At 42.1% G+C, this 12,305-nt stretch overlaps 1 protein-coding gene across 4 annotated transcripts in view; it reads right to left on the reverse strand.

The window, feature by feature from the left end:
- Nucleotides 1–12,305, reverse strand: part of SIL1 (SIL1 nucleotide exchange factor) — a 286,621-nt gene that overhangs the window by 229,629 nt on the left and 44,687 nt on the right. Inside the window, exon 1 of one of the 4 annotated variants that reach the window (XM_047830766.1) lies at nt 990–1,077. The exons of the other annotated variants lie outside the window; for them this stretch is intronic. Coding sequence (XP_047686722.1) covers nt 990–1,072 — 83 coding nt within the window. The 5' untranslated portion in view covers nt 1,073–1,077. Of the gene's footprint in view, nt 1–989; nt 1,078–12,305 lie in introns of those variants that run through there. 4 annotated transcript variants of the gene reach the window in all.

Raw genomic sequence — 12,305 nt, forward strand, 5'->3', positions numbered from 1 at the left:
TCTGACTCTGGATTTCAGGTCAGATCATGATCTCACAGTTTGTGGGTTCGAGCCCTTCATTGGGCTCTGCACTAACAGTGTAAAGCCTCCTTCAGATTCTCTCTTTCTCTCTCTCTGCCCCTTCCCCCCTCAAAAATAAACATTAAAAATAAAACAAAATAAAATAAAATCTCTTCAAAGTACATTGTTATAAGTTGGTAATCTGGGTATTATAGACTATGCTTACATTTTTTAAAAAAATAATCCTAGATTATATAACAAACGTTCTAATGGGTACTGAAGATCCCTGAGAATGAAGATCCATGAAGAACCCCAGGTTTAAGAAGAACCAAGTGGGGAGGGGCACCTGGGTGGCTCACTCAGTGAAGCATCTCACTCTTGGTTTCAGCTCAGGTCATAATCTCCTGGTTCATGAGTTTGAGCCCCACATCAGGCTCTTCACTAACAGCACAGAGCCCGCTCAGGGTCCTCTGTCTCCCTCTCTCTCTGCTATCCAGCCCCCTCAAAAATAAATACTTAAAAAGGAAGAAGAAGAACCAACTGGGGAGCCAGCAAAAGATTTAAGCAGGGAAATGACCTGAGTTTGTGTCTTGGAAAGATCACTCTGGCAGCTACATGGAGGGTAGAATCGAAGATGCTCAGGACCAGAGATCCAAGAGAGGCTTTGATAGTCTGGGTGTGACTCATATGTGGGACTGTCCACACTGCCCACTTCCTAAACCTATGGCCCCTCACTGCTGTCAGTCAGAAATCGAGCCAAACCACATACATGGTGGCTTCAGAAGTTTTCAATAAAAATTTGTATACTAAGGAGAGGGGGCATATCACACCTTGTTTCACTTGAAAACTCAGCTCTAAACATGTCTATTCAGATTCTCTCATATAGCTGTAAGTGGTAGGTGCTTCTCAACTTTCTATCAACCAGCCCTCAACTGACTCTATTCTCTCTCTTCTTGATCTTTTAAACTCTGGGACTCCAAACTCATCACCTCTTTATTTTGTAGAGCAATTCAGCTTCCACTCTGAAATCCCAGGGAATGTGGAAAAACAAAGGGCTCTTCAGTTCCAGCATCTATCCTGTAAGAGGTTATAAATAACATTTTTTTAAAGTCTGTCCTTTTTTTTAAATTTTTTTTCACTTATTTATTTTTGAGACAGAGAGAGAGAGAGCATGAACAGGGGAGGGTCAGAGAAAGAGGGAGACACAGAATCCGAAACAGGCTCCAGGCTCTGAGCTGTCAGCACAGAGCCCGACATGGGGCTCGAACCCACGGACCGAGAGATCATGACCTGAGCCGAAGTCGGACGCTTAACCGACTGAGCCACCCAGGAGCACCAAAAGTCTGTCCTTAAGAGAAAGCTGTTAAGGACCTTATCAAGAGCAATACCTCTGTAATGCAGAGAAGAGAAAGAGTCATGGCTGAGAGTGAATCAGGACTGTAGAGGGGAAAGGAAGCCCATTTCCAAATAGAAAGTCTCAAGGAGGTAGACCACAAAGAGCTATCATTAGGTCTTGGTCACGTGGTTAGGATGGATTGCTTGGTTCAGATGTTCAGAGGTGCTCAGACAGGGTCTGGTTAAAAACCCATGTTAACACTAACCTATAAAGAAAAGAAGGGTAGTGAAGAAGTGATCAGAGAATATACAGCAACAAACAAGAAAAGAATTTTAAGCCTGGGTGGCTCAGTCGGTTAAGCGTCCAACCCATGGTTTCAGCTAATGTCATGATCTCACGGTTTGTGAGATCGAGCCCCAAGTGGGACTCTGTGATGACAGTGCAGAAGCCGTTCGGGATTCTCTCTCCCTCTCTCTCTGACCCTCCCCAGCTCAAGAATGCATGTGCTCTCTCTCTCTTTCTCTCAAAATAAATAAAAAAGCTTTAAAAAAATAGAAAAGAGTTTCAAGAATGAAAGAGCTGGCAACATAAAACATTACAGAGATGGTCACCTGGGTGGCTCAGTCTTAAGCGTCCAACTCTGGCTTCCACTCAGGGCATGATATCACGGTTGGTGAGTTTGAGCCCCATGTGGGGCTCTGTGCTGACAGCTCATATCTTGCTTGGATTTCTCTCTCTTGTGTTCTCTCTCTCTCTCTCTCAAAATAAATAAACTTAAAAAAATCACAGAGGCACCTGGGTGGCTCAGTCGGTTAAGCATCTGACTTCAGGTCAGGTCATCATCTCACAATTCATGGGTTAGAGATCCAAGTCGGACTCTGTGCTGACAATTCAGAGCCTGGAGCCTGCTTCAGATTCTGTGCCTCCCTCTCTCTCTGCCCCTACCCCACTCGCACTCTGTCTCTCTCTCTCTCTCAAAAATAAATAAACATAAACAAAACAACAACAACAACAACAACAAATCACAAAGAGGTCAAGTACAAGGACAACTGGAGGGAAGTCATTGGACCTAGCAGTTAAAGTGACTTTTCTTTTTTTAAAAAAAATTTTTTTTAACGTTTATTTATTTTTGAGACAGAGAGAGACAGAGCATGAATGGGGGAAGGTCAGAGAGAGGGAGACACAGAATCTGAAACAGGCTCCAGGCTCTGAGCTGTCAGCACAGAGCCCGACGCAGGGACTTGTTATTTTACTGCCCCGAAGGGGCAACGACTCTGTAGGAAACCAACACAAATATACTGTCAGCCTAAAGCAGAAATTAGTACGGTTATAGCTAGGCCTACTATGTAGAGCCTCTCAATCAATTGGTATTTTTATATTTTATTAAAGAGCTAGAGAAGAATGCCTAGAATTTTTTTTTTTTGATTTTTTTTTTCAACGTTTATTTATTTTTGGGACAGAGAGAGACAGAGCATGAACGGGGGAGGGGCAGAGAGAGAGGGAGACACAGAATCAGAAACAGGCTCCAGGCTCCGAGCCATCAGCCCAGAGCCCGACGCGGGGCTCGAACTCCCGGACCGCGAGATCGTGACCTGGCTGAAGTCGGACGCTCAACCGACTGCCCCACCCAGGCGCCCCTTCAAGAGTAGTTTTAGAGAAGTCTTCTGGGAGACACTGTTGGTTACTTATCCGAAAGCCTTTTTCCCACTCTTTTTCCTTACTAGTAAGAATTATCTCCCACTACAGACACTCAGAAATGCCAGATGCTTTCTCAATATCCCTTTTCGCAACTCTTTAAACCTAAGGGTAGACAAGTGACCTAGTTCTGGACAAAGAGACTTGGGAGTAAGTCTGGAAGCTTCTGGAAAAGATTTTCCTACTCATTTCAATAGGTATCTTCAATCCTTTTCTTCCCCACCTTGGAAGTTGTCATAGAGGCTCATGCTGTACAAGCTGCAGCAGCCAACTTATGACTATAAGGGAACAAACCCGAAAATGGAACAAATACCCTAAGGATGGCAAATGAGAAAACCTGGATCCTTGATGACACTATTGAGTGGCTAAATTAACCAAACATGAAACTACTAACCTGTGGATTTCTTATTATGTGAGATAAATAAATGCCTTTACTCCTTAAATCACTGTTAGTCAACTATTCATTATTTACAGTCATGATATGTGGTGGACATGGAAGCCAGAATTGCATTTATTCAGGAGGGAATGTAAAACCTAAAAGCAAATATTCTGTTCTCCAGTGGTTTCCACATGCCAATTAATGAACTAGCTGCATTAAAATTACATGGGGAGATTTCTTTAAAAATGGAACTTCCCAGAGCGCCTGGGTGGCTCAGTTGGTTAAGTATCCGACTTCAGCTCAGGTCATGATCTCACAGCTCCTGGGTTGGAGCCCCACGTCGGGCTCTGTGCTGATAGCTCAGAGCCTAGAGCCTGCTTTGGATTGTGTGTCTTGCTCTCTCTCTGCCCCTTCCCTGCTCGTGCGTGCTCTCTCTCTCTCTCTCTCTCTCTCTCTCTCTCTCTCACACACACACACAAAAATAAATAAACATTAAAAAAAATTTTTTTAAATAGAACTTTTAAATAGGCACCTGGGTGGCTCAGTGGATTGAGTGTCCAACCCTTGATTTCAGCTAAGGTCATGATGCCAGGGTCATGAGATCAAGCCTCGAGATGGGCTCCATGAGTCTGCTTAAGATTCTCTTTCTCTTGGGGCATCTGGGTGGCTTAATCGGTGAAGTGTCTGACTTCCACTCAGGTCATGAACTTGCCGTTAGTGAGTTCAAGCCCCACATCAGGCTCTGTGCTGACAGCTCAGAGCTTGGATCCCGCTTCAGATTCCGTGTCTCCCTCTCTTTCTGTTCCTACTCCACTCGCACTCTGTCTCGCTCTCTCTCAAAAATAAAGAATAAACAAACAAACAAATAAACAGAGGAGAGAAAATAAGAGAGGTTGAAGTCAGTGTTGAGGGAAGTTCAGCATCAGCCCCAGGGCAAGGCAGAGGTGCCCAAGATATTCAGTCCACCTGGGGGACCCCAGAATGAGCAGAGACAAATCCAACTTTGTGTGGCCTCCAAGAAGGATGCTGCTGCTGTTTTCATGCAGGTCTACGGGGTTGTCATCTAGATATGGTAACCGGTGGCCTGAAAAAAAAATGGGCTGCTCCACACAGGAGATAAAAAGGAAATTCTGGGGGCGCCTGGGTGGCGCAGTCGGTTAAGCGTCCGACTTCAGCCAGGTCATGATCTCGCGGTCCGTGAGTTCGAGCCCCGCGTCAGGCTCTGGGCTGATGGCTCGGAGCCTGGAGCCTGTTTCCGATTCTGTGTCTCCCTCTCTCTCTGCTCCTCCCCCGTCCATACTCTGTCTCTCTCTGTCCCAAAAATAAATAAACGTTGAAAAAAAAAAAAATTTAAAAAAAAAAAAAAAAAAAGGAAATTCTGTCCAAGCAGGTGTCACACTAATTTGGCAAGAGGCTGGGTACTGATTTGCATATGTCAACATCCTCTTCCCCCTCCCACCCCTCTCCTCAATCAGGGCTAGTTTCAAGCTGCTCCCTGAGGAGGAGCATCAGAAAAATGCAGCCTTGCAGGAGGGATGAAAAAGAGACTTTCTAAGGAGAGAAGGCCAGGAAGGGAGAGTAGAGATGGCTATAGTATTATAACTCTAATTTCCCTTCCTCTTTGTTCCTGCAGGCTCAGTGGGAGGAAAGGAAAACAAACCAACACTATCAATGGTCTATTTTCTGTCCAGTCCTATGGTGAAGGCTTTTACCTTAATCTTCTTAACAATGCTACAAGTCCAAGATCAAACCCAAGTAAGGCAAGTAGAGTTTGGGGGAAGAAGTGTCACACGACTAGAGAGAGGCCACATTAGGACCCCAGCACAGGTCAGTCTGAGTCAAATTCTGAGCTGTTTTCCACATAATGAGCTGAGTGGTACTTTCTGTGAGTGTCAAAGATTAATTGATCCTGTAGCCAGTATAGATGCTAAAGCGTAGAGCACTGACTTGTAGGAGAGGACTCAATTTCCCTAATTCCCAGGGCACCTAGGGACACACAGAGTGATGAGTAAGATTATCATCCACCAATAATAATAACAAAACAACAATGAGAGCCACTACCTCTTGAGATGTTACTAAGTGCCAAGCACTATTTTAAGTGCAGTATACGTATTATCTAATATTTATCTTCACAATAATCCCACGAGGCAGCCAACAATTATCCTTTCATGCACCCGTGGTACATCTAAAATACTGATCACATACTAGACCAGAGAGCTCATCTCATCAAACATAAAAAAAAATCAATAGACTACTTGCTCTAATCAAAATAGAAGTTAGCAACAGAAAGATAACAAGGCACCCATGCATTTGGATACACTTCTAAACTCATGGGACAAAAAAAAAATCAAAATGGAGTTATTTAGAAATGAAAGTTAGCAAGTTAGCTGTGGAAGGCAGATAAAGTGATACTTAAAGGGAAATGTGTGGATTTAAATGCTTATATAAGAAAATCAAACGTTGAAACAAAGTATCCAACTTAAGAAGTTAAGAAAGAACAGATTAATCCGAATGAGAGTAGGAGTTAAAATCATAAGACAAAAACAAAAATTAATTAGAAAATTAGAGATACTACTATAGAGGATCTAGAAAACTTTTTGATAAGTTCAATCAAGAAAAAGAAACGATATAAGTAAAGAATATCAAAAAATGTTTAAAGGAGACATACCTGAAGATAAAGCAGAAAATTTAGTCATGAGGGAATACTGTAAAGAATATTTTAGGTTAATAAATCTCAAATTTTTGGCAAAGTAGATAATTACCCTCAAAATGGAAAGGCAATCCTATAACTGAGATATTCATTATTATTATTCCTTTTCCACAAATGAGGAAACTGAGGAACAAAGAGAAACTTGTTCAGATTCCCATAGCCAATAATACATAGAGTCAGGATTGAAGGCGTAGTCAGTGAACCTCCAATTCATGCTTTCTCCCTCCCTCCTACACTTACTATGCACCTGCCTGGCACCAGTCCTTGAGCCAGGGATTACAGGACTAAGAGACAAAGTTCTTGACCTCAGGAAGCTCCCAATATAGAAGAGGCTAAGACCAAAACTAAGGTGAGTCAAGTGAAGGGCACAAAAATGAGGGGTATATTTACTTTCACCTGCACAGCTCTCTTTAAACTTGGCACCTTAGGGTCGCCTGGGTGGCTCAGTAGGTTGAGCGTCTCTCTTTGACTCAGGTCATGACCTCACGGTTCATGAGTTCGAGCCCCAGATTGGGTTCTGTGCTTATATCTCAGAGCCCAGAGCCTGCTTCAGATTCTGTGTCTCCTTCTCTCTCTGCCCCTACCCTGTGCATTCTCTCTCTTTCTCTCTCTCTCTCTCTCAAAAATAAATAAACCTTAAACTTGGCACCCTAGCTTCAGCCGGTTAAGTATCTGACTCTTGATCTCAGTTCAGGTCTTGATCTCAGGGTCCTGAGTTCAAGCGCTACGTGGGGTAGAAAGAAAAACATGGCACCCTAGTCCTGGCCCTGTTAATAAGCATAATCACAAATACAAAGTTACATGCTTTGTAAACTGTTTCTCAACTTAAAACAGGTAAGAATTCTAAACCATGGATGTGAGGAAAGGGCATTCCAGGCAGAGGGACTACTACGAGCAAAGGACAGAGCAAGGAAACAGAATGATCCCTGGTGGGAACTATAAGCAGTCTGGTATTTCTGAGGCATACAAATCAATGCAAGGTGGAGAATGGCAGTAGAGAGGCTAGAGAGATAGCCAAGATCCAGGTCATCAAAGGTACTTTCTATCATGCGAAGGAGTTTAGACTTTACCCTAAGGGCTTAAGCAGAGGAGTGTCACAGGCATAGTTGTATTTTAGAATGAGCCCTCCAGCAGGAAATTGGAATGGGAGTGGGGTTGGGAACAAGGTTGAAGGCAAAGAGGTGAGTTAGGAGGCTGTAACAGCATCTAGGCAAGACATGAAGAAAGCTTGAACTAGGATAATGAGCGGTTGAAGTGAAGAACAGGAAATGCATTTATGAAGTATTTGAGAAGTAAAATTGGCAGGACTTAGCAGCTGATTGAATGTGGAAGAGGAAAGTGTGGAAAGAATCAAGAATGAGGTCCCTTACCACTCACTTTCTATCATGAATAACTGGAGGGCAAGTGGTAACACCAACTTCCATCCGTGTCTCAGTTCATTCATACATCTAATAATCTATCCATGTGTTTAGTCATTCATTCATTCATTCATTCATTCATTTTTTTATTGTATATCCATATGTTCACCCATCTCTATATCTATCCTTTGATCAAATTCTCGTGTCAAAGTACCTTGAAGAATGCGTGTATATATATGATCCAGTAATTCCATTACTGAGTATTTACCCAAAGAAAATGAAAACACTAATTTGAAAAAATATATGCACCCCTCTGTTTATTATAACATGATTTATAATACCCAACATATGAAAGCAACTCAAAGGTCCATCCATAGATGAAGATAAAGAAAATGTAGTATATATATACAATAGCCATAAAAAAAAAAAAAAGAATGAGATCTTGCCATTTGCAACAACATGGATAGATTTAGAGGATATAATGCTGAGTGAAATAAGTCAGTCAGGGAAAGACAAATACCGTATGATTTCACTCATATGAGGAATTTAAGAAACAAAACAAACGAACAAGGAAAAAAAGAGATAAACAGGGGCACCTGGGTGGTTGAGTTGATTGAGCATTTGACTTCAGCTCAGGTTATGATTTTATGGTTCGTGAGTTCGAGGACCATATTAAGGTCACTGCAGTCAGCATAAAACCTGCTTCAGATACTCTGTCCCCATCTCTCTGCCCCTACTCCCCTTCTCCCTCAAAAATAAATAAACATGTAAGAAATATATGGAATCTGGGGCACCTGGGTGGCTCAGTCGGGTAAGCATCCCACTTCGGCTCAGGTCATGATCTCATGGCTTCTGAGTTCGAACCCTGAGTCGGGCTCTGTGCTCACAGCTCAGAGCCTGGAGCCTGCTTCAGATTCTGTGTCTCCCTCTCTCTCCTCCCCTCCCCTGCTCACACTCTGTCTGTCTGTCTGTCTCTCTCTGTCTCTTTCAAAAACAAACATTTAAAACAATGTTTTAAGAAAGAAAATCATTATTTAAAAAAATATATATATATACATATGGAATCTATGAATAGTAAACATTAAGGGCCTCACAGTTTAAAAAAGGTGGGGAGGGGGGCACTTGGGTGGCTCAGTTGGTTGAGCGTCTGACTTTGGCTCAGGTCATGATCTCACAGTTTGTGAGTTTGAGCCCTGCATCAGGCTCTGTGCTGACAGATCAGAGCCTGGAACCTGCTTCAGATTCTGTGTCTCCCTCTCTTTCTGCCCCTTCCCTGCTCATGCTCTGTCTCTCTCTGTCTCTCAAAAGTGAATAAACGTTAAAAAAAAAAAAAAGACAGAGACAAGCAACAACAACAAAAAAATCAGACTCTTAAACACAAAGAACAAACTAACGGGTGCCAGAGGGAAGGTGGGGGGAGGAGGTGGGCGAAACAGCTTAACGGGATTAAGAGTACATTTATCATGATGAACACTGAGCAATGTATAGAATTGTTAAGGGGTGCCATGGTGGCACAGTTGGTTAAGCATCTGATTCTTGATTTCTGCTCAGATCAAGACCTCACATTTGGTGAGTTTGAGCTCCACATCAGGCTCTGCACTGACTGTGCAGAGTCTGCTTGGGATTCTCTCTCTTTCCCTCTATTTCTGCCCCTCCCCTGCGCTCTCTCTCTCTCTCTCTCTCTCTCTCTCTCTCTCTCTCAAAATAAATAAACATTAAATTTTTTAAAAAATCGAATTGCTAAATCATTACATTGTACACTCAAAACTAACATATAACTGTGCATTAATTAAACTTGAATTTTAAAAAGAATGTCTGTGGCATAAAAACAGACACATAGACCAATGGAATAGAATAGAAACCCCAGAACTAGACCCACAAACGTATGGCCAACTAATCATTGACAAAGCAGGAAAGAATATCCAATGGAAAAAAGACAGTCTCTTTAACAAATGGTGCTGGGAGAACTGGACAGCAGCATGCAGAAGATTGAAACTAGACCACTTTCTCACACCATGCACAAAAATAAATTCAAAATGGATAAAGGACCTGAATGTGAGACAGGAAACCATCAAAACCCTAGAGGAGAAAGCAGGAAAAGACCTCTCTGACCTCAGTTGTGGCAATTTCTTACTTGACACATCCCCAAAGGCAAGGGAATTAAAAGCAAAAATGAACGACTGGGACCTTATGAAGATAAAAAGCTTCTGCACAGCAAAGGAAACAACCAACAAAACTAAAAGGCAACCAACAGAACGGGAAAAGATATTTGCAAATGACATATCAGACAAAGGGCTAGTATCCAAAATCTATAAAGAGCTCACCAAACTCCACACCCGAAAAACAAATAACCCAGTGAAGAAATGGGCAGAAAACATGAATAGACACTTCTCTAAAGAAGACATCCGGATGGCCAACAGGCACATGAAAAGATGCTCAATGTCACTCCTCATCAGGGAAATACAAATCAAAACCACACTCAGATATCACCTCAGGCCAGTCAGAGTGGCCAAAATGAACAAATGAGGAGACTATAGATGCTGGAGAGGATGTGGAGAAACGGGAACCCTCTTGCACTGTTGGTGGGAATGCAAATTGGTGCAGCCATTCTGGAAAACAGTGTGGAGGCTCCTCAAAAAATTAAAAATAGACCTACCCTATGACCCAGCAATAGCACTGCTAGGAATTTACCCAAGGGATACAGGAGTACTGATGCATAGGGGCACTTGTACCCCAATGTTTATGACAGCACTCTCAACAAGAGCCAAATTATGGAAAGAGCCTTAATGTCCATCAACTGATGAATGGATAAAGAAACTGTGGTTTATATACACAATGGAGTACTACGTGGCAATGAGAAAGAATGAAATATGGCCCTTTGTAGCAACGTGGGTGGAACTGGAGAGTGTGATGCTAAGTGAAATAAGCCATACAGAGAAAGACAGATACCATATGTTTTCACTCTTATGTGGATCCTGAGAAACTTAACAGAAACCCATGGGGGAGGGGAAGGAAAAAAAAAAGAGGTTAGAGAGGAAGAGAGCCAAAGCATAAGAGGCTCTTAAAAACTGAGAACAAACTGAGGGTTGATGGGGGGTGGGTGATGGGTATTGAGGAGGGCACCTTTTGGGATGAGCACTGGGTGTTGTATGGAAACCAATTTGGCAATAAACTTCATATATTGAAGAAAAAAAGAATGTATGTACATAAAAGGAATAATACTTTAGACTTATTCATTTATCCATTCATTCACTAAAGTTTTATTGATATCCTCCTGTGTGCCAGATGCTATTCTAGGTAATGGGGATTTAGCAGTGAATAAGCAGAAAAGGTCCTGTTTAAGGACCTAATGTTCTAGTGAGACATACAGATAGGATGCAAAGAAATACAGTAATATAATTTCAGGTAGTGAAACTCCTTTCTAATAAAAGACCCCAGAGCTCCTTGGAGAAATGGCTGATTCTAGGGCTGGGGCAGGAAATCCAGTGAAAAGTCCAGTGATGGAAGTATATCAAAGGGACATAGCTAACTGAAAGCATTCCCAGTAACCAAAACTGGAAAAATTTGAGCAACCAAATGAAGTATTATTGATTATAACCTGAAGGGTAAAATAAATAATTATGAGCTCATACTGATATAAATTAATTGACTAGGGGTGCCTCGGTGGCTCAGTCGGTTGAGCGTCCGACTTTGGCCCAGGTCATGATCTCGCGGTCTGTGGGTTCGAGCCCCACATCGGGCTCTGTGCTGACAGCTTGGAGCCCGGAGCCTGTTTCAGATTCTGTGTCTCCCTCTCTCTCTGACCCTCCCCTGTTCATGCTCTGTCTCTCTCTGTCTCAAAAATAAACATTAAAAAAATTAAAAATAAATTAATTGACTAAATAAATAAATGGAGAAGAGACAAATCCCCTTTACATAATTCCAAATAATGTATATAGATACCCCACCTTCAAGGCCGTGGAGCACAACTCCCCAGTCCTTAAATGTGGGCTGTACATAGTGACTTCATTCCAAAGAGTACAGAATGAAAGGAGGACAGGGATGATGGGAGAGTGATTTCATAGCAGAGAAACCTGGCAAACTTAAACTCAACCAGGTAATCAGGGTTAACCTGAACATTAATAAATCATGTCAACTGATACGATGTGGTGAGAATGTCATGTCTATAGCCTTCCTCCCCAAAACATGAAACCCTAATCTAATCATAGGGAAAACTCAGACAAATCCCAATTGAAGGACAGTCTACAAAATACCTGACCACTAATCTTCAAAAGTGTCAAGTGAGCCTGGGTGGCTCAGTTGGTTAAACGTCCATCTTCAGCTCAGGTCAATATCTCACAGCTCATGAGTTTGAACCCCACGTTGGGCTCTGTGCTGACAGCTCAGAGCCTAGAGCCTACTTCTGATTCTGTGTCTCCCTCTCTCTGCCCCTTCCCCAGCTCGCTCTCTCTCTCTCTCTCTCTCTCTCAAAAATAAGTAAACATAAAAAAAATTTTTTAAGTGTGAAGGTCATCTAAAACAAGGAAAGTCTTGAGGGGTGGAGGAAAAAAAAAAACAAGGGAAGTCTGAAAAACTATGTCATAGTCAAAAGGAGCCTAAGAATACGTGACAACTAAATGAAATGTGGCATCCTGAACAAAAAGAAGACATTAGATGAAAATCTGAATAAAATACAGACTTTAGTTAATAATAGTATATTAGAATTTGGCTCAACAGTTGTGACAAATGTACTATACTAAAAGATGTTGATAATGGTAGGATGGGAGGCATACTGGGTATACAGTATATGGGAATTCTGTACGGGCTTTGCAAATTTTCTACAAATCT

The sequence above is a fragment of the Prionailurus viverrinus genome, chromosome A1, assembly GCF_022837055.1.
Source record: "Prionailurus viverrinus isolate Anna chromosome A1, UM_Priviv_1.0, whole genome shotgun sequence".
Lineage (NCBI taxonomy): Eukaryota > Metazoa > Chordata > Mammalia > Carnivora > Felidae > Prionailurus > Prionailurus viverrinus.